Here is a 22,617-nt window from a genome sequence, read left to right as displayed (position 1 = left end):
TTTATTTCTCTTTAAAAGTTATGCTTTTGCAATTATTTTTGGTGGGGAGGTATGCACGTGTTGCTGAATATGATCTAAGAGTTGATACACTCTTAATGAAGTTAGCCCCATGGGGGCCAAGCGTTTATACAGTGAACACCAGTGGTTTCCGCGGCTGCCTAAGGCAGTCTCAGTTAAAATAGTTCCATGACAAAGTGACTTTCTCTGACCATGGCTTGACCCTGGCAGACTCCCCACCCTTTGCTGTAATCACCAAGGCAATAATAATAGTTTCATAAATATGAGGTTCCTGGAAATGCCTGACCTACTTTTTTGTTGATCAGACAGATTCATGTGTTTTTCTGTCTGTTTTAAACTATCTGGATAAATGGAATTTAAAACAAAAGTTTTGTTTCCTTCCTTCCCCTCCCTCTCTCCCTTCTGAGACAGGGTCTCACTCTGTCATTCAGACTGGACTGCAGCTGCACTATCATAGCTCACTGCAGCCTTGAATTCTTGGACTCAAGCGATCCTCCTGTGTCAGCCTCCCGAGTAGCTGGGACTACAGGTGTAAAACTATTTGTCGGGGGGAGGCCAGCACGTGTTGTTGTTAGCCATCATGGCCAGCTAACTTAAAAACCATTTTTAAAAATAGACATAGAATCTCACTATGTTGCCCAGGCTTGTCTCCAACTCCTGGCCTCAAGTGATCCTCCTGCTTTCACCTCCCAAAGTGCTGGGATTACAGGTGTGAGCCTCTGTGCCTGCTCTCACTATTGTTTTAAGTTGTAGTTTAAAATTTTCCAAAAATTTTTGGGAGCTCCTTTAAAAGCAACAATAAGCTTAGGGTGAATGGTGCCTTTGTCACTCTCTGAAAGAAAACATTTACACACTTGCAGGACTTAAAATGGAAAAGACAAAGGTCCAGTTAGTTCCCAAAGTTAAAGGCTCTCACACACACAGCTCATGGATCACTGTGATGCTCACCTGGGAGAAAGAGAAGAAAAAGAGGAGAATTGAAAAGAAAAAAGGTAAAAGCCTCTCACAAGGCTTGCTTAGAAATAAAATGTTACATAGATCTCACTGAAATACACAGGAGAAGATTAATTCTCCCCTTCCTTCAGAACCCCAAAGGGCTCTGCAGCTTCCTCCTCAGTCTTAGAGTAATAAAGTTAAATAACTTTATGGTTTCTCTATATTTTGGGACAGATCCAAATAGAACTGAAGCCATCAAATGCATACAATAATAGCATAAAAGATCACTTCTCATCAAATCCCAAATAAAAATTGTTTTTCCTTCTCAACTCCCAACAGTTCCACCATTGCTAGACCTTTTTAATATAATGCTCACCTAACAACAGTCGTCAAACCACCTCATATATCTGGCACCAAGCTAGGAACTGATAAGCAAAAACTACTGCCTTATGTCATACTTTTTATAAAGTTCACAACCTAAAAATTGTAGGAGATCTTCTTTCACTTCTAGCCTATTTACTCATTTACAAAAGTTCTAAGAAGTTTTGTTACTAAATTAATATAATATTTGTTGAGAGAAGTCTGATGGTCTAGTTTCAAAGTTCACGGGACTTGTGACTGGAAACAGTGAATTAGATGGAAATAGTGGGTCTTGTAGGATGTAAGCGTAATTACAAATTAGATAAAAAAGAAGTTTAACAGGCATATCAAATTTAGGATGAAAGTAGGGTCCAATAGTGTTAAGACCTGTGGCATATTGAAAGGATGGCCCCAATTCTTAGTGGTTCCGTCTATCAAGAAGTAGAATCTGTCTGGGCATGGTGGCTCACTCCTGTAATCCCAGCACTTTGGGAGGCCAAGGCAGGTGGATCACCTGAGGTCAGGAGTTCCAGACTAGCCTGGCCTACATGGTGAAACCCCAACTCTACTAAAAATACAAAAATCAGCCAGGTGTGGTGGCACACGCCTGTAATCCCAGCTACTCAGGAGGCTGAGGCAGGAGAATCGCTTGAACCCGGGAGGTAGAGGTTGCAATGAGCTGAGATTGTGTCACCGCACTCCAGCTTGGGCGACAGAGTGAGACTCCATTTCAAAAAAAAAAAAAGGAGTAGAATATGTTTCTCCATTCCTTGGATCTGGCTGGTCTAGTCACATATTTTGGCCAAACAATGTGGAAGAAGCGACATGTGAATCCTGACTTGGGCCTTAAGATGCCTTGAGCATTTGCATTCTTTCTTTGAACACTGCTCAGTCACCATGTGAACAAGCCCAGGCTAGCTTGCTGGATGATGAAAGAGACGTGGTCTCATCTTCTCTGTTGCCTCAGCTGACAGATGGCTAACACCCAGGTGGGTCATGCCCAGCTGAGACCAGCAAAACCACCACTTGGTCTGCCAATACTTAAAATAGTGAACTAAATAAACTGCTGCTGTTTTAATCCACTAAGTTTTGGGTGACTCGTTATGCAGCAGAAGCTAACTGATACACATCTCCATGGTCAGAAGGTGCCTAAGCATGCTACTTTTCAGGAAAGTGAGTGACGTTTAAAAACTCAATTTAAAAATAGTAGAGCCATCCACTACTTAGTTCTGCTTTCACTGATCAATCACCAAATCCCATTGGGGCTTCTTCAGCCATGTCTGTGCCTTTCTCAGGACTGCTGAGAACAGCTGGCTGAGAAGACACCTGTGAGCACTCAGTACAGTGGCCAGCACGGCAGATGTGGCTGGTACTGTTATTCTTTCCTGAATCTGGACCGCCCTCCCTCCCTACTGCCACACTCAAGTCCAGCTCTGTCCCTTCTCCCTGGACCACTTCTCCAGCAGAAGAGCAGCTTTCAGGGGTAACAGGGAGAGAGTTCTGTTTTATACCTATCAGGCTGGAGGTGCCTCTGAGACACCCAAAGGTGGGCTCCAGAGTCTTGTAAGAGCAGAGCTGGAAAAGGAAACGTGAGCATGTCCAGCACATCTGTGAGGACGACATCCCCCAGAAGTGTAAGAAGAGAGCCCAGGACCAAGTCCTGAGGACTGCAACATAGAAGCTGAGAGAGAAGCCTGAGAAGGAACAAAGAGAGGGAGGAAAACCAGGAGAAGTTTGGGCACACAAGTCAGGAGAGGCAATCCTCCCACCTCTCCCACCTCTCATCGGGTAGCTGGGACTGCAGGTGCCACCATGCCCCTATAACTATCCTAGAGTTTTCTGGAGCGCCATCCTAAGTCGCCTCATTAGCATAAACCCAGGTGTGACTGAAAGGGGCTAGTTACAAATAACAAAAGACACTCCTACCACTCAGAAAATGCCAAGGGTTTTAGGGCCCTGGAACCAGGGACGAAGACCAAATATATTTCTTATTATACTATTCCCTTGAAAAATGTCAGTCCCTTTGCACAAAATGTTCTTCCCACTAGGTAGACCAGACCTTTCCCAGCAATCTTAGGCACTTATAATTTCCTCCTCTCCAAGGCCCAACTGCATGGTTTACATATCTCTTACAGACTCTTACAATTCTCTTGGGCTCTGTCTATACCACTATCTCTCCAAATGGATTGAGACCAAGTGACTAACATGGATAAGGTTTTAAAAGTTTTACATACTCTGGGCATCATCATGTCTCACTGCAGCCTAGACTTTCTCAGCTCAAGCAATCCTCCCATCTCCCACCAGGTAGCTGGGACTACAGGTCCGTGCCACTAGGCCCAACTAATTAAAAATAAATTTTTGTAGAGATGAGGTCTCATTAAGTTGCCCAGGCTGGTCTCAAACCCCTGAGCTCAAGTGATCCTACCACCTCGGTCTCCCAAAGGGCTAGGATTACAGGTGTGAGCCATCACGTCAGCCAGGAAATTTCAAAAGCAAGATGTAACAAATAGTTAAAAGAAGGAATTTCTTTCAGCTGTTTATTGTACATTGTTTTATTTCATAATTATTTTACATCTTGAAGGTGGGATAATTTATCTTTAAAATACAGAATTACTTTTGATCAGTATTCTATTTTGATTCTTGACTCTTCAAAGTATAATTTTGGTTAAGGAAAAATTATCCCACTCACTACCATGCTCTGTGATGCACCTGAACCTACCAGAAAATGTTAAAGGCTGGAAGGCTGCATAGGATATTGACATGAGACTTATCCACACCCATCTGAAAGAGAGGTAAATAGCAGAAGCACTGCTGTACTGGCAGGACATGACATTTCAGGTTTGGCATATAGCAGGGGTCCCCAAACCCCAGGCCATAGACTGGCCGCGGCCTGTTAGGAACCAGGCCACACAGTGAGAGGTGAGCGAGTATTACTGCCTGAGTGCCACCTCCTGTCAGACTGACAGCATTAGATTCTCATAGGAGCAGGAACCCTATTGTGAACTGTGCACGTGAGGGATGTAGGCTGTGCCCTCTTTATGAGAATCTAACTAATGCTTGAGAATCTGAGGTGGAACAGTTTCATCCCAAAACCATTCCCGTCCCCCCTTCCCCCGCACAGTCCATGGAAAAAAGTATCTTCCACGAAACTAGCCCCTGATAACAACAAGGTTGGGGACCACTGGCATACAGGACACATCGTGGAAAGCACCAGAGAAGAACACTTCCTGTCTAAGGGACTTTCTAGTCAGATAAGAACTCAGTGAGGTCAAAGCATTGCCCTGTGTCTCCTGGACAGAGCAGAACATGCCTGACCCCTTTCTACTGAAGTCCCAGTTGATATTCATTCACATTTGGCATTAATCAGAAAGCCACATCTGACTCAAGTAAAGCGAGTGTAAACAAAAGTGATTTTTTTAATCTCATGAATTGCCCGTATATCAGTGACTTTGCTCTCTAAATCAAGGTAGTTTCTTTACAGTGAAATGAATAGGAAAAGCATAGAGTCCTGTGCCAGGGGCTTTGACAAGGGCGTCTCCTGATGAAGGACGTGGGGGTTAGTGCACAGCCTTGGAAACAGCTGGGGTTTCAGCGATCATTTTGTCCACCCCCCACCACAACAGCCAGCTCCCTGCATTCAAACTATGTGCTAATGTGTTCATCCTTTCAAATGTCAGAGCTTAGCACTCAGTGTGGGAGTGCGATCTGCCTGTTCTGAGGTGGTTGATCATTTAGAAGCCCCAGAGCTGGCCTGGGACTGTCCTCGGCAGCAGGGACCTCTGTACACCGAAAGCAGAAACCACATCGGTCCTGTGTTAGGTAGGACGTGTGCGTACCCTTGGACCTTCACACCCATTCACTCCAAAGTCCACAGACTTCTTGGATGGGCCTTTGTGTGTGTGTGGCACTTTATTGACCTAGAATTCATATACCATACAATTCAGCAGTCTTTAGTATACTACAGAGCTGCACAACCATTACCATGGTCAATTTTAGAACATTTCATCACTCCATTAAGAAGCCCCGTACCCTTTAACATTCTCTTCCCATCCAACCAACACTCTCTTTTCCCTGCTCTAGGCAGTCACAGATCTTCCTGTCTACATGAATTTGCTTGTTCTGGACATTTCATGTAAATGGAATCATGCAACACACAGTCCTTTGTGACTGGTGTCTTTCATTAGCCCAATGTTTTCAAAATTCTTCCATGTTGTAACATGTATCAATACTTCATTTCTTTTTATAGCCAAATCATATTCCATTGTATGGCTATACTACATTTTGTTTATTGATTCCTCAGTTGATGCACATTTGGGCTGTTTCCGCCTTATGGAAATTATGGATAATGGTGCAATGAATACTTGTGTACAAGTTTTTGAGTGGACATACGGATTAGATGGGCTTTTGGGGGTCTGAACCCTTTGACACATTCACAAATACTGTGTGGAGATGTACTTTCAAGCCTGGAGATGCAGAGCATTCATCAGACTGACCAAATAAGTAAAAAGCCCCAGCCTCGATAATGAGTATGAATTTCTCACTGGTTCTCAATACCACCTGCTTTTTCACATGGGGCTCAGGTACCTGTGCCACTGAGCACTTCTGTACCTCGTGCAAGTTACTTAGCTCTCTAAGCCTCCAGCTACTCATCTGCAAACTGGAGATAATGATCCATCTACCACAGGTGCCTCTTTTGATGGCTATGGAGATAGTGTCCATAAAGTGTTGAGCAGAACTCCTGGGTCAGTAACTCTTGCATGTGACACCTTTATGACTTGATCAAGATGAACCTCCCTCTGACCTCCAACATGTCCCACACTTTTCCATTTGTCTCTACTGCATTAGGAGGGGAGAAAAAGAGGGATCGAGGGATCCAGGGAACAAGAACATGCTTGCTAGCTAAAGGGGGAAGATCCAGGGAGGTCTTTGTGTTTAGGTCCTAGAGCTCCTAGTTACCACTTTTTGGCTGAAAAATGGGACTTGGCAGAAAGATGGAAAGGCTGACAAAATGCAGGTAGGGGAAATATGAGAACAGGGTCTTGGCCTGGAGGAAGACAGTGGGGAGGGGATTCAGAACTCAGACTTCCTCCTAGATACCACTGGGCAGGAAATGAGGGTGGAGGCAGAGAGATAAGTCTGACAGGAAGCTGAGGGAACAAAGGAGTTACACCTGATAGCAGTCAAGGAGGATGAGGTCTTCAGTGGAGAGGGTGGGGGAGAGAGTCAGGTGGCTTTAGGAGGGTGGTAAAAGTTGAAAAGGTCAGTGGGGGAAAGGAGCAGAGAGAGACCAAGGACTGCTGAGCAAATCTGAGGGCTTCTGGAGGCTGGCAACAATGAGGGGATGGTAGCCACAATGAATGCACTAAGAAGCCCCTCAGCTGTGCTCAGTGACTGGTGAACCAGCAGAGATGCCAGCAGTGGAACTACATGGAGGAGGAATGAAGGAGGCAGGGTAGAAAGGCAAAGGGGCAAGGGGGAGGTGGACTGATGGCTCTCAAAAAAAGATCACGGTGGCCGGGCGCAGTGGCTCACGCCTGTAATCCCAGCACTATGGGAGGCTGAGGTGGGTGGATCAACTGACATTGGGAGTTTGAGACCAGCCTGACCAACATGGAGAAACCCCGTCACTGCCAAAAAGACAAAATTAGCCAGGCGTGGTGGCACATGCCTGTAATCCCAGCTACTCGGCAGGCTAGGCAGGAGAATCGCTTGAACCTGGGAGGCAGAGGTTGCAGTGAGCCGCGATTGCGCCATTGTACTCCAGTATGAGCAACAAGAACGAAACTCCGTCTTAAAAAAAAAAAAAAAAAAAAAAAAAAAGATTGTGGTAAGGCCTAGGCTTGGTAGAGGAAGAATTGCGGCCTTAATGGTGGAATGTTTCAGGTCATTAATAAGATTTAAGGCCGAGTGCAGTGGTTCACGCCTGTAATCCCAGCACTTTGGGAGGACAAGTTGGGAGGATCACAAGGTCAGGAGTTCAAGACCAGCCTGGCCAACACAGTGAAACCCCTTCTCTATTTAAAACACAAAAATCAGCCAGGTGTGGTGGCGGGTGCCTGTAATCCCAGCTACTCGAGAGGTTGAGGCAGGAGGATCACTTGAACCCGGGAGGCGGAGGTTGCAGTGAACCGAGATCGTGCCATTGCACTCCAGCCTGGGTGACAAGAGCAAGACTCCGTCTCAAAAAAAAAAAAAAAAAAAGATTTAAGAGTGAGGTTGGTAGGCATGAGAGTTTGGTGCATAGAAACAAGCAGCCAGAGAGAGGATATTAAAGCCTAAAATCTCAAAGGTATGTTCACCAAGATAGACGCCTGCGCTGGGCCATAAAATAAGTCTAAATACATTTAAGAAGACTGTGCAGCTATCATTCAAGTTAGTTTCAGAACATGTCCATCAGCTCCAAAAGAAACCCCATGCCCACTTAACAGTCACTCTCCATTCCCACTCTCAGCCCTAGGCAACCAGTAACCTACTGTCTGTATGGATTTGCCTTTTCTGAACATTTCATAGAAATGGAGTCATACAATATGTAGCCTTTTACTTTTGGCTTCTTTTACTTAGCATAATAGTTTTCCGATTCATCTGGGTTGTGGCATGTTATCAGTACTCCATTCCTTTTTACTGAGGAATCGTATGGATATACATGCTTTCTCCACTTGTCAGGTGATAGACATCTGAATTAATTCCAATTTATAGTTATTATAATACCGCTATAAACACTTGCATGTAAGTTTTTATGTGAACATGTTTTCCTTTCTCTTGTGTACATATCTAGGAGTGGAATTGCTAGGTTCTATGGTAATCGATGTTTAGCCCTTAAAGAAATTGCCAAATTATGCTCCCAAATGTACCATATTATCTTTCTACCAGCAATGTGGGAAGATTCCCTTTCCCCTACATGTCCTTTCCTACATTGCCTATTGCTTCTCTTACTATTATAGCCATCCTGGTGAGTGTGAAGTAGTATTTCATTTTGGTTTTGACTTGCATTTCCTGAATGATTAATAATGTTGAGCATTAATCAGCCACTAATTTTAGTTTATAATAGACATTTTACCAAAGAAGGTACACAAATGCAAATGTACTTAGCCATCTTATACCTTCTTTGGTAAAATATCTATTCAAGTCCTTCACTCATTTTATGACTGGGCTGTTTGTCTATTATTGAATCGTAAGAATTCTTTACATATTCTAGATATAAGTCCTTTGTTAGATATATGATTTGAAAATTATTTTCTCCCAGTTTGTGGCTTAGATTCTCATTTTCCTAATAATGCTTTTGAAGAACAAACATTTTAATTCTGATAAAGTCCAATTTATCAATTTTTGTTCTTTAAGGAAGGATAATGCCTTAGGTGCCAATTCTAAGAGGTCTTTGCCTAACCCAAGATCATGGAGATTTCTCTCCCTAGAGAGAAATTTTAGAAGTTTTACAGAGGAATTAAGTCACAAATTAATAATTACAAGATATTTTTACAAACCCAAAATATGTGGAAATTAAACAGTATACTCTTTTTGTTTGTTTGTTTTTGAGACAGTCTCGTTTTGTCACCCAGGCTGGAGTGCAGTGGCATGATCTTGGCTCACTGCAGCCTCTGCCTTCCAGGTTCAAGAGATTCTCCCACCTCAGTCTCCCAAGTAGCTGAGATTACAGGCACTCACCACCATGCCTGACTAAGTTTTGTATTTTTAGTAGAGATGGGGTTCTGCCACGTTGGCCAGACTGGTCTTGAACTCCTGGCCTCAGGTGATCCACCCACCTCAGCCTCCCAAAGTGCTGGGATTTACAGGCATGAGCCACCATGCATAGTAAAACATACTTTTTAATAATCTGTGGGTCAAAGAAGAAATCACAAGAGAAACTAGAAAATATTTCTAATGGGCTGGCTGTGGTGGCTTACGCTTGTAATCCTAGCACTTTTTGAGGCCAAGGTGGGCGGATCACTTGAGTGAAGTGGGCAGATCACTTGAGGTCAGGAGTTAGAGATCAGCCTGGCAAACATGGTGAAACCCCGTCTCTACTAAAAATATTAAAAAAAAAGTAGCCAGGCGTGGTGGCGCGTGCCTGTAGGTCCCACTTCTCCGGAGGCTGAGGCAGGAGAATCGCTTGAGCCTGGGAGGTGGAGGTTGCAGTGAGCAGAGATCACACCACTGCACTCCAGCCTGGGTGACAGAGTCCATTTCAAAAAAAAGAAAATATTTCAAACAGAATAATAAAAATACGTTTCAATAAATTTTAAACAAGCAATATATAAATAAATAAAAGGTCTTTTTATTAAACACACACCATGTACATCTTTTGCCCTCTCCTCCTCCAGCTATTAACATAATTTTCTTCTCTTCTTCAGAGGTAAATTTCTCAAAAAGAATGTTTATATTCAAGTACTCACATTCCTATTCCTTACCCTGCTCTTCTCTATAGAATGCAATCTGGCTGGGAGATGCTTCACTCCACTGGAACAAGGCTTATTGATTCCCAAGGGCCTCCTTGCTTCTAAATCCACCGAATTGCTTCTGTCTTTATCTTATTTGTCCTCTTGGCAGCAGAAATGTTGGTTTTCTACTTGTTTGGTCTCTCCTCTTCACTCTTCATCATGTTTTTGTCCCTCAAAGATCAGCCTTAGGTCCTCTTTTCTTCCCTCTGTATCCTCTCTCCTTAAGGGACCTCATCCAGCCCATGTTTTTAACAATCATCTATACAACAATGATCTTCTACATACATTCCCAGCCCAGATCCCTGCCCTGAATTCCCAGTCTGTAGATCCAACAACCCTCTCCTAATACTCTTTCACAGCCATTCTCCAAGGCCTCTGCTATGGTCTGAATGTTTGTGTCCACCCAAAACTCATCTGTTAAAATTCTAGCCCCCATGGTGATGGGTTAGGAGGCCAGGCCCCCTTTGGGAGGTGATTAGGTCATGAAGGTGGAGCCCTCATGAATGAAATTAGTGTCCTTATGAAAGAGACCCAAGAAAGCTCCTTTGCCCCTTCAGCCATGTAAGGACATAGAGGGTGCCATCTATCAGGAAGTAGACTCTCACCAGACAGCAAATCTACTGGTGCCCTGATCTTGGAGACTTCCTAGCCTCCAGAACTGTGAGAAATAAATGTTTGTTGTTTATAAGCCACCCAGCTTATGGTATTTTGTTATAGCAGCCCAAATGGACTAAGGCAGCCTTTCAAACACAATTTGTCTAAATTCAAACTCATGACCCCCCTCTCTAAGCCCAAGTCCCCTTCTGAACCTGCTTCTTTCAGCAAATGGTACCACTCTGCCTAGCTGCAAGCTTGAGACCTGAGTCATCCAAGACATATCCCTCTTCGCAAACCCATATGTCCAATCCATCATCACAATTTATGGATCCAACTTCAGACATCTCTCAAACAGTTGATGTCATCTCCATCTTAGATACCACCATCCCAGTTTCTCACTGAGACTATGGTCCAGCCTCCTAGATGGTTTCCTTGAATCCGTAAGTGTCCTTACCCAAACCATTCTGCACAATGGGATCAGAGGAGCTTGTCAGATCACAGCCTTATGATGTCACTCTCCTGCTTCAATGGCTCTCAACACAAAGACAAAACTTTAACGTGGCCTATAAGACCTGTCCCAATCTAGTCTCTACCCACTTTCCACACTTGACATTTCCCCCTCCAACCCCATGGCCTTTGCACATGCTGTTCCCTCTCCCAGGAACATGCTTTATTCCCTTCTTGCCATATTAATTCTTACTCATCCTTCATATCCTGACAAGCATCACTATCTTAGGGAAGGCTTCCCTGACCTCCATGACAAGGCCAAATGCCCCAATAATTATCAATCCCATAGCCCTTCTTAGCATCCATCACAGCTGTGGTTTTACTGTTTAATATAGGTCTGCCTCCCCAACTAGACTGAAAGTTCCATGAGGGAAAGGACCATGTCTGGTTTTATTCACGACTGTATCCTTAGTGCCTGGCACACACCTTGGGCACACAGTGGCCACAGAATGAGAAGTGTGTTGAATAAGGGATGGTAAGACGATCTAGGATGAAAACAGGACGTAAGGGAGAGGAGAAGGTGGTGAAGGAAGATATGCCACTGTCAAACAACAAGAGGCAGTGACTGGGAAGTGAAATGGATGAGGAAGGGAGGAGGAGCAGACAGACCGTGGCGGGAACCTCAGGGGTGCGGGGCTGGATGCAGGCGGGGATATTCTGGGAGCACTGGGCTTGGCATAAATGAAAAACAGACAGACTCTCCCATAGGGATCCACCCCTTTGTCCAGACTGGATTTTCCTCAAGATAAAGAGAAAGCACCCCTATAATCAGTATCAAAAGGCGTCATGATTCTTCTTGGAGGAGGCAGGATGGTGTCATTCACTACAGGAAACCAATGACAAGGGGGCAGATGGTGCCACCTCTGAACACTGAATCCCCGAAGATCTGCCACAATCCGCCTCCTGAAGAATGTCCAAAACGCCACACTCAAAACTGTCACATAGTATCTTGCTAACGGCTCTTTGTGATTCTTTCTCAGACACTAACAACCAAAAGTTTGAGGCCTGAATTCAAACCCTTCCCATGAAGACACATACCTTGGTCCATCCAGGAAACTGGATAAAGGTGTCCTGGGGCAAGTCTGGGATCCCACTGGGAATGGAGAAGTTCCCCACATAAAAGGCCGGGAGCGTGTAGTTGGATGAGCTGTAGGCCCAGGTTTCACCATGGCGGCCACTCTCATGGTGTTCCCAGCCCCCGAGGTGGCTGCGCACAGCATCCTCAGTGTCCAGTGGGAAGATCGTCCAGCCGGTGAGGATATTGGAATCGAGGGTCAGGTTAGAAACCAAACCCTGCAAAGCAGAAACAGAGCCCAGTGAGCTGGGGAGGGAAGGAAAAAGGCTGTACGTGTCTCTGCATTCCATGGAAATGGGAAAAGCAAACCGGGATACAAAACATCAACAGGAAATGAACCTCAAAATATGTGTACATCAAAGTAACACAGATCTAACTGGAGGTTGAATTACAAATCCTTGGGAAGAGATATATTCCCCAAACTATAACTTTCTCCTCTGCAGGTCACAATGTCTCCATAGAAGGTCCAGAGTTTCTGCTTCCACAGAAAGGGCATTGAGCTGCTAGAGTGATTGATCCCAACTTCCCAAATTTTCAGAATTTGGCTGAGAGTCACTGTTAGAATAGAGAAAGATGGGCACCAAAAAAGATGGGCCAGGTGCAGTGGCTCATGCCTGTAATCCCAGGACTTTGGGAGGCCAACGTAGGCAGATCACTTGAGGTCAGGAGTTCAAGACTAACCTGGTCAACATGGTGAAACCCCATCTTTACTAAAAATACAAAAATTAGCTAGGTGTGGTAGCAGGTGCCTGTAATCCCAGCTACTTAGGAGGCTGAGGCATGAGAATCACTTGAACCTGGGAGGTAGAGGTTGCAGTGAGCTGAGATCATGCCACTGCACTCCAGTCTGGGTGTCAGAGCGACACTCTGTCTCAAAACAAAAAGGGATCCAGTCTCCACAAGACATACAGAAATTGGCCTATGCACCTATAGTCCCAACTACTTGGGAGGTTGAGGAGGGAGGATTGCTTGAGTCCAGGAGACAGAGGTTGCAGTAAGCCGAGATTGTGCCACTGCACTCCAGGCTGGGTGACAGCGAGATCCTGTCTCAAGATGGAATCTGGGGACAAAAGGAATGAGTGAGTGGGGGATACAAAGGAAGAGTCACCCCACTGCGGATGCAGCATGCACGATGGATGCAGCCAGGAGAAATATTGGCCTTCAGCACCTCAGCTGTCGTCACAGAGAGGACCACACCCGAGTCACTCACCTGTTATGAGGGCCAAGTGAGATAACATACATGAGAATACTGTGACACCTTAGGAAGACAGGAAGGGTAATGATGATGATGGCAAATCTCAGACCTGAATTCAGAAGCTGCTCTATTTGTTCCACACAGGCCAGGGCTGGGCTGTCAAGGCTCAGCTAACTTCCCCTTCCCTGGCTTGTATGTGGGGAACTTCTCCATTCCCAGTGGAATCCCAGATACCAAGTCTCGATTGCTCATTTAGTAATTTGATAAATATTAACCAGGTGGCTGTGTGTCAGGCTCTTTGACAGGTACTGGGGACCCAGAGACTACACTACAGAGTCGAGTCACTCTCATGGGTCAGTGTGGCCTCTGAGAGCCAGGCAGGAGGCCACGAAGTCCACTCTGAGCACAAGAACTATGAGAGAGACATTAATACTGGAGGCAAAGGTGGCCTGCACACAGCTATTCCCTGAGTTCCCTAAGATGTAATTGCCTGATCCCAAGAGGGTCAGGAAATAGCCTAGACACCTGTCCTGTCCTAGCCTGGGTGGCGCCATTGTTTCCTTGATGAGGTGTTCTCTCCTCTTGTGGAGGGTGAGCTCCCTGAGAGGAGCCTGTCTCTTGACACCTTTGCATTCCCCAAAGCACCTGGCGGGGCATCTCGCGGAGTGGGAGCTTAACAAATACTTGCTGAATAATGCTCTAAAAATATGTGTTAGAAAAACTTATTTGGGCTACACATCTGGACACAGGAGTAATCAACAGAGGTAACAGCCAGTGCCCCAAGGGAAGAGGCTTCCTACAAGTGAAGAGTTTGCCATGGACTAACCATCCAAACCCATAAAACAGGGCAGAACAGAGGCTCAGCTGGCTTTGCTGGCAAAGGAGTGCCTTCAGTGAGCTCGGTGGTCTTTTTAAGCAGAGGAAGAGCATGGTGGAGGGGCTTCCTCTTTCTGTTTCTTTCTATAGGATGACCAAACTCAAATACAGGGGAAAGGTTCTGTTTGCAAAGCTCCACTTTCTCATCACCTACAGAGGAAAACAGCTCTTCAAAATAGCTCAACTACTTCTTCTTTTTTTTTCTTTTTGAGACAAGATCTCACTTTGTCACCCAGACTAGAGTGCAGTGGCATGATCATAGGTCATTTTAATCTCCAGCTTCTGGGCTCAAGCAATCCTCCTGCCTCAGCCTCCTGAGTAGCTGAGACCACAGGTGCACGTCACTACACCTGGCTAAGTTTTTTTTCGTAGAGGTCTCACTATTTCACCCAGGCTGGTCTTGAACTCCTGGCCTCAAGTGATCCTCCTGCTTTGGCTTCCCAAAGTGCTGAGATTACAGGTGTGAGCCACTGTACTGGGCTTCAACTTCTAAGTTGTCACCCCTTGAACCTTAGTCTTGACAGTGTGGTTTGTCCTACCTTAAAATCGTTGATATATGCGCCATAGTTCACACGTCCCATATTCTCTACCAGAAGGTCCAGAGTGGCTCCAGCTTTCCCTGTTATGTTCAGAGTGATCACCCTATTTCGCTCAAGGACTCCCTGGGGAATCTGTGGGGTTCAAGACCAAACGACAATTGAATTGAGGGTAAGAAGGTCAGCAAGGAGCAGCAGCATGCTCAGTTAATTTAGCACTCATTTTCTTGCCTTGAAGTGTCACCAGACTTGGAAAGAAATGGTTTGACAGCATCTTAGCCCAAATTACTGGCCAGGTTGGAAAGCTCCCCCAATCACTGCTTCCTGTTTAGGAAAATTGCCAGACACAGCTGAGAGCATGGAACGGTCTAAGCTGGTCTCCTTTGCCCTGGAATGTTTTACTGCCATCTACTTTTAGTGGAAACAAGAGGGAGACAAATTCCAGGGGAGGATTCTTATTAGAGGAGCTGCTTCGTGTTCTGACAGCACAAAAGTCACTCACAAAAAATTGCTTCTGAACAACATGGAGAGATAAGACAAAATCAGATAAACGAGATAAAATCAGAGAGTTAGGTGGAGTATTCTCACCTCAAAATACTTGACATGATGCATTAACCACGAAAATTATATAATAGAATGAGGAAAAACAACAGGTATTTTATCAGCAACATATTCCTAACTTTTTTAAAGGTTAGACTTTTTAAATTGACTTTACAATGATCGTAATTCACTATGACAACACCAAAGTTAGAAGCGAAGAAACAGTTACCATCAAAAGAGTAGACTGTCTTAGTAATCTGCTCCCACTGAAATGAAAGCTGTTGATTACAGGAGAATGGGAAATATTTTAAAATCTTCTGAACAAATTTTCTTGGTGAGGAAAATCTTTTCCTATGTTCCTTCCTGTGACCATTTCAGTGAAAGGACTGCAAGTCCTGAAATGCATCTGCTTTTGTTATGCAACACGGTTCTTTGTGCATTTCAGTAATAATTGTCACAAGCAGTCCTTCAGAATATAATTTCTCATGTAGGATAAAGGCACGAAGTTCAACAAACTTTGTACAGTGGCAGGTACAAAATTGAACTGGAAATGGACCCCACCCTTAAGGAGCAAAGAAGGCACAGGCAATATCAGTCAGAGAAGGGCGACCTTGGTTGGGGAGACCCAGAAGGCTTCTGAGAGGGTGGGGTGTCAAGCACAGCCCTCTGGGTTAAGATGGTGGGTAGGGTGGATTCCAGCAAATGGCACATGCATGAGGCCTCACAGCAAGCAAGAGGCACAGCTCAGGGTCACCAAGAAGAAGGGTAGAGCCCAGTGTGGCGGCTCATTCCTGTAATCCTAGCAATTTGGGAGGCTGAGGCAGAAGGATCACTTGAGCTCAGGAGTTCAAGACCAGCCTGGGCAACACAGTGGGACCCTGTCTCTACAAAAATATCAAAACATTAGCCAGGCAAGGTGGTGCAACCCTGTAGTCTCAGCTACTTGGGAGGGCGAGGTAGAAGGATCACGTGGGCCTGGGAGGTTGAGGCTGCAGTGAGCTGTGATCACACCACCATACTCCAGGCTGGGCAACAGAGCAAAAATCTGTCTTAAAAAAAAAAAAAAAAAAAAAAAGATGATGGGTGGAGCCTGAGGTTGAAGAGGTGAGCAAAGACCCCAAATACTGTGTTAACAAGTGTAGGCTGCTCATCCCCACCCTTACCGGGACAAAACACACAGTTCAGAGACGATTCTTACCCCATCCACAGCAACATACGCTCGATCGTGGACTCCATTGAAGGGTGAAGAGAGAGGTGTTGGGTTGCTGCAATCTTGAGGAAGTGTTGTCCGGTACAGCACAAACCCATAATACTGGTTAGAAAAGGATTTAAGAAAAATACATCACTATTGCCATTCGTTTAGAGAACTTGGTTACCCTAGTCCTGTATGAAAGCAATGTTTTGGAAACCATAAGGAATGAATATCTTCCCCCACCTCCAGAAAAACATAAATTTGAAAAAGGAAACTGGCTTACATTTTTAGCTCATCAAAGATCTATCATAATAGTAAACTGCAAGGAACTGTGAACAGTGTCTTATCAAGCATCCCTTTCCCGTAAGAGGAACCTGGACCCTGAATGGATTAAGTCACTTGCCCAGGGTCATACACGGGATTGTATCATACATAGCAAACGTTATGGATGTTAGCTCCAAAAACAAAACTAAGTAAAACCAACAGCAACAACAAAAAAAACAAGGTAAACAAACAGCAAAGCCAAGAGATGAAGCTCTGCTCAGCAAAACTGTCTCCAGGTTCTTGGGCTAAATGTGCTTGAACATACAAAACCAAAGGCAATGAACTGGGTGCAGTGGCATTCACCTGTAGTCTCAGCTACTTGGGGGGCTGAACTGGGAGGATCTCTTGAGCCCAGGAGTTCGAGGCTAGTCTGGGTAACATAGCAAGACCCCATCTCTAATAATAACAACAACAACAAAGTCCATCAGAACCGTTTTAAGTGGAGGAACAGGGGAAAGAAATAGTTAAGAGACTAGATTGTAACCGACCACTAAATCAGAAAATATTTTTAGATGCTGACATCCCTGGTCCAAAAGAAAAGCCTTAAACAATCAGCCTCAGCAGTAACAGAATTATTCACAGATTATAGTTATTGACATAATAATCCACAGAATTATAGTTATTGACTTTGCTTATTTACTTCCTGCTGTGGACATTATTAGCAAGGCTGAGCTGGGACAAAATCCTGAGTTATGGAAGAGAATGAAAATAGAGATCCAGCATGGAACAGAGAAAAGGTTCCCTACTTCTAGGGACCAGAAAGAAAGAAAGTAAACTTCAGGCAAGTGGAAAGGTGACTGGGAGGAGCTAAGGAAAGCATTAATCCACCTTCCTGTGTTGCAGGAATGAGCTGAGCACAAGAAATGCTACTAAGACCACACAAACCTTCTAGCACAAGAACACCTCCCGCCCAGACTCCACACCTCCATCTCCTTTTTGTTTATTTATTTACTTATTTTGAGAACTAGCTGAAGTGGTAAGTTTCCTCAAGGGCTGAGGAAAGCTTTGTCAAGGGCTTCCAGAAGGAGGGGTAGAAGCTGTGATGCTCTCCAGGCAGGTGTGGCTGAGGCTCAGGGGGTCCCTGCAGAGACAGTAGGATGAGCCCCACTCCCCGAAGTCTGTGCCCTTTGGGGTTTTTTGCTGGAAACAGATATTCTGTGGACTTGCCCCAGATCTGAAATAGCCAGGGCCCAGGAAGCCCCACTCAATCTGAGACCACTGCCTTGGCCAAAGATCAGAAAGCAGAAGGGGTCTGAGAAAGAACAATGGCTGCACGTGTTCATATATAACCTGAAACTCCCTCCCCAGGCTCCACGTGCTCGTGGATCATTGTCTGAAGTGCTCAACAGCCCTGCGAAGTTCAGGTAAGTTCCATTTATAGATGTGGGTGCTAGGACTGCAGAGTACCCTATACAATGTTCATAAAACAGTGAATGTGTGTGTGGGGGGGGGGGGGGGGGACTTAATTATTCATTATATTACAAAATAGAATTGTTGGAATAAAATCACAGGTGTAAAAATAGCAACTGATGGCAAACTTCACTAAACTAAGATCAGATATGCTGTTACTATTTTGCCTTACTGTTCAGACCCCTTCCAGAAGGTGATCGCCACAGAAAATCAGAAAAGAGGACGTGGATAATCTTCTATTTCAAAACATGGGGCTGAGATCCTAAGTGATGAAGCTTAACATTGCAGTGAAGGGACAAGCTGGTTTCACAGGCATCCAACTATCATTCCCTAAGGAAACATCACCTTCGTTGTGTTCATGCCCAAAATGTTTTACTGAATCTAATTAGCGAGGCAAAGTCTGCAAACACCCTGACCTTTTCAAAAATGTCCATGTCATGAGAGAGAGACTTAGGAACAGTTTCAGACAGAAGAAGACTAAAGAGAATATAACTAATGGCAATGTGTGATTATGGATTGGAAACTGGATTGAGAAAAGATTAAGCTGTAAAGGACATTATTGCAATGACCAGGAACACTTGACTATAGAATTTATATTAGATTATAGGATTGCATCAATATTAAATTTCTTATGTGTGATCATTGTATTATGGTCCTGCAGGATAATGTTCTTTTGCTTAAAACATGTATGCTGTAGTATTTAAATGTGGAGTGACATGGTGCTGACAATTCAAATGGTTAGAAAAGAAAAGCAGTTGACTACATACACATGGAGAGAAAAAGGCAAGTAAAGCACTGTTGACAATTGGTGAATCTAGGTAAAAAGTATATGGGTGTTTATTGTACTATTCTTGCAACATTTTTTGGATTTAAAATTTTCCAAAACAAAACGCTGGGAAAAATTAAAAAAAAAATAAAGACGAGGCAGTGTCTGGATATCAAACACACACATATACAAACACACACACACACACAAAAAGATGTGCTCTGTTCTCTTTAAAAGCAGGAAGAAGAATCTCAAAGAACCCAGTCTACCAAAAAACACAGTCCTTATGCCATTGAGCTAAGAACAGACAAATAATTAAACTGTCTGTTTTGAGTATTAAAACAGTGATCTTCCACTGATGCCTAGTAATAAAGATTAATTAGATTGGTCAGTGAACTCAATTTACAACTTGTACAGAATTATGGTGAAGCAGGTTGGGCTACCTCCTGTATGAGTGAGAAGTGGGGCAAAAAATATAGGCAGGATCAGCCCACCGTGCAGCCCTTCAAGCTAAAGAGAGCCTGGAAATTCATGGTTCATTTACCTGGGATCTAATGCATTTGCTTACCATTTTGGCCCCTGAACTCAGAATGGGCACTGCAAGGCAGTGCAGAAAGCACATTTTTGCAAACAGAAAACTGGCGAGGCATTACCTTTGAAGGCCTACCTGTTTCACCTGGATAAATGTCAAGGGATAAAGGCTTTTGATGGGCCCAGAGGGGCACAGAATGTCCAGAGCTGCTCCCACTGTCTTTAACTGAAAAGAAACAAAAGCAGCATTCACACACTGCACCCCTCACTGGTCATCAAGGTAGAGAGTAGCGTCACTTCCTAACTATCAAAGATATCAGCGGGTTTGACCAAACCCCTAAATAAACCTAAATCATTCAGATTCCACTCAATATTGCTTCCCAGTCTCCTTCAGTCCTCTCCATCTACTCCCTAACTCCTGAAGAAAACTATGATGATGGTAGTCTTAAAAAAGGTTTCAAACATACCTATTCAGAAATTCAACCTGCTCAGAGACCTATAAAAGGCTCTTAAAATGAATGAAAACCAAGGGTCAGATGCGGCCTCCTTATATAAACCCTCTCTGAACACCCCCAAGTGAAATAACTAAGAAGTAAAAGTAGTAACCAGAGGCCAATTACATTCAACTAAGATTAGATACACTATTATTATATCACCTTAATATTTAACACTTCCTAGTTACTTCACCCTCCTCTGAATTTGTGTGCGGCATTTTTTCCATGCCTGTATCATTTTTCAGTTGTTCATCTTTGTCTTCCTCACCAGACTGTCAGCTCCTTAAGGATAAGATATGTTCCATACTCAGCCCTGATGCCTAGAACATAGTAGACGCCTGGCAACTATTTATTATATTCAATCCAAAGGACTGGTTATTTTGGAACCCAGGATACTCATTCTGATGTGATAACAACAATGATAATAACAGCTACCAGTCATTGCCTGTCTACACACTCCATACAAGATACAGCGTTTACATGCACTAGCTCACTAACTACTCACAACTACCCTGTGGGGCAGGCGCTACTGTCCTCCCTGTGTTGTGGAGACTCAGAGAAGTCCACTTGAGTAATGACAGAGCCAGGATTTGTGGTTAGATTTGGCTCCAAACCCCAGGATTTTCCACGACATAATACTGGTTAGGATTTTTTTTTTCTTTTTTTGAGAGAGACTCACTCTGTCACCCAGGCTGGCAGGCTGGAGTGCAGTGGTGTAATCTTGGCTCACTGCAACCTCCTCCTCCCAGGTTCAAGCGATTCTCCTGCCTCAGCCTCCTGAGCAGGCATGTGCCACCATGCCTGGCTAATTTTTGTATTTTTAGTAGAGATGGGGTTTCACCATGTTGGCCAGGTTGGTCTTGAACTCCTGACTTCAGGTGATCCTCCCGCCTCGGCCTCCCAAAGTGCTGGGATTACAGGTGTGAGCCACCACGCCCGGCCCATTTAGGAATTTCATAAACACTTCCCACGGTTACCTTGCTGATGTGCAGCATTAAGGAAAAAAATCTGATTCACAATTTCATCAAGCCAGCTACTCATATGGGTGTTTTCCCGCCTGGACACTAAGAAATTCAACTCACGGTAAAAACCTGTTTTCCATATAACTGTGTTCTACATAAAGTTAATTCAGTTATATGCTGATTTGCTATCTTCAACTGTATATATTTATTTAAAAATAAAAAGTCATTTCTGCTCACATGATTTTCTTTCACGGTAAACAGAATGTGCTTTTGGTACTAAGCTAGCTTTGTTTTAGCAATGTTGTTGTTTTGAACATTTGGAGCTATTTTCTGTTGCATAAAAATAGATTTGTCACGGCTCTGAAACAAACCCAAGTTTTCCTTAAGTAGCTGTAGCAATGAACAGGTAGAAGGTGCTCCCTTTACAAGAGCGACTAAAGTCTGATTAAACTAAAGAAAGATCCCTATCAGAGAGAAAGACCACATTCTTTGTAGAATGTAGCACATGTATCTGACACTAGGTGGAAAATGTTACAAGAACTCAACCAACCATGTCAAAGGGCTTCTTGGATGGAAAAATTACATAATCATGTTTGGCATTTTGCTTGAAGATAAAAACTTATGATACTATTTTAGGATATTGAGATTCTTAAGAAATAGGTAATGGTTCTTTTTTTTTTTTTTTCTTGTGAGTTAATACATGTAGGAGTTAGGGATTACAAAAGGGGAAAACCTGAAGACACAGATGGTCAAAACAAATTGACTTTGGCTATGTCACTCCTCTGACTATTAAGTAAAACCTTTCTTCTTTTTCGCTTTTCCTAGAATACATTGCCCTTAACTCCTATTTATGATTGATTTCTAGCTTTTTCTCCAGTGTCCCCATTTAACATATAAACCACAGACCATAAAAATTAGGACACAACTTTGAGATGGAGGGAATTATATAATTTAGGGCAGAGATCTATCAAAATGCCTGTGATTTTGCGGAACTCCTAAAAAAAGGTAAATTATGACAAAGAGCCTTGACAGCCAGAACAATGAGGTGGCATGTTATTTCCACAAAGGCACTTGACACTGTTTATACCACTGATAAAGGAACCAAGATGACCCAAATGATCCAAGAATGCCTACTACTCCCACCTGTGTCCCATCTGCTCATCCTGTCAACAAGCATAAGTATGTTCTCACCGCGCTCTCCCCCTTTTCCCAGAAACATTGTTTACCCCATTAGGCTCGCAGAAAACAAATTCTCAGAAAAATAACGAGCCAATTCCTCCAGCACAGCACTTTCACTCACTGCTACTAAATTCCACTTTCTCACTCCCATCTCTCACTTTCAAAGTTTCTGTTATTTTTTTCTTACCTTTTCCAGAGAGACCTTTCCATATGCAAACTTTGGTGTAGATGGAGGGATAGGACCTTCTGGTACTTTTTCAAACTATAAACCAGAGCAGAAAAAGAGAGAAAAGAAAAAAAGCTGTTAAACCTTCAGAAACATATTCAAAAATTTATTTTTTGAAAGGAAGGTCAAAGACTCATCAGTGCCAGAGCTTTTTTTGAAAATCAAAGGAACTAGAGACTTCTTCCAAAGCAGGATCTGGTAAATTTTTTTACCTCAAAGTGCATGTCTGTGTTTTAAGCTTCAGGAATATCCAAATAATTATAAACCGAAAGACCTCAAGACAAAAGAGCAAAAACAAGTAGAGAGAATGAGGGTAAACAGCAGGAGGCTAGGGAGCGGGAGGGAAAAGGAAACAGGTACATGACAAACAGACTCTGAAGGGAGATAGCCTATCATAGGAAAAATATTAATCTTAATTGCTAAAGTGCTGTATCAATGTTTTTTTTTTTTTTTTTTTT

At 43.7% G+C, this 22,617-nt stretch overlaps 1 protein-coding gene across 1 annotated transcript in view; it reads right to left on the bottom strand.

Annotated features, from left to right (window-relative positions):
- Positions 1-22,617, bottom strand: part of GLB1 (galactosidase beta 1) — a 114,990-nt gene that overhangs the window by 5,672 nt on the left and 86,701 nt on the right. The window contains 5 exon segments of the mRNA XM_017892923.1: positions 11,892-12,146; positions 14,539-14,670; positions 16,274-16,387; positions 19,435-19,524; positions 22,121-22,195. Coding sequence (XP_017748412.1) covers positions 11,892-12,146; positions 14,539-14,670; positions 16,274-16,387; positions 19,435-19,524; positions 22,121-22,195 — 666 coding nt within the window.

Source organism: Rhinopithecus bieti, unplaced genomic scaffold (genome assembly GCF_001698545.2).
Source record: "Rhinopithecus bieti isolate Rb0 unplaced genomic scaffold, ASM169854v2 scaffold_22039, whole genome shotgun sequence".
NCBI classification, from domain to species: domain Eukaryota; kingdom Metazoa; phylum Chordata; class Mammalia; order Primates; family Cercopithecidae; genus Rhinopithecus; species Rhinopithecus bieti.
Note: the sequence above shows the minus strand (reverse complement) of the source record. Positions and strands in the feature narration are given on the sequence as shown.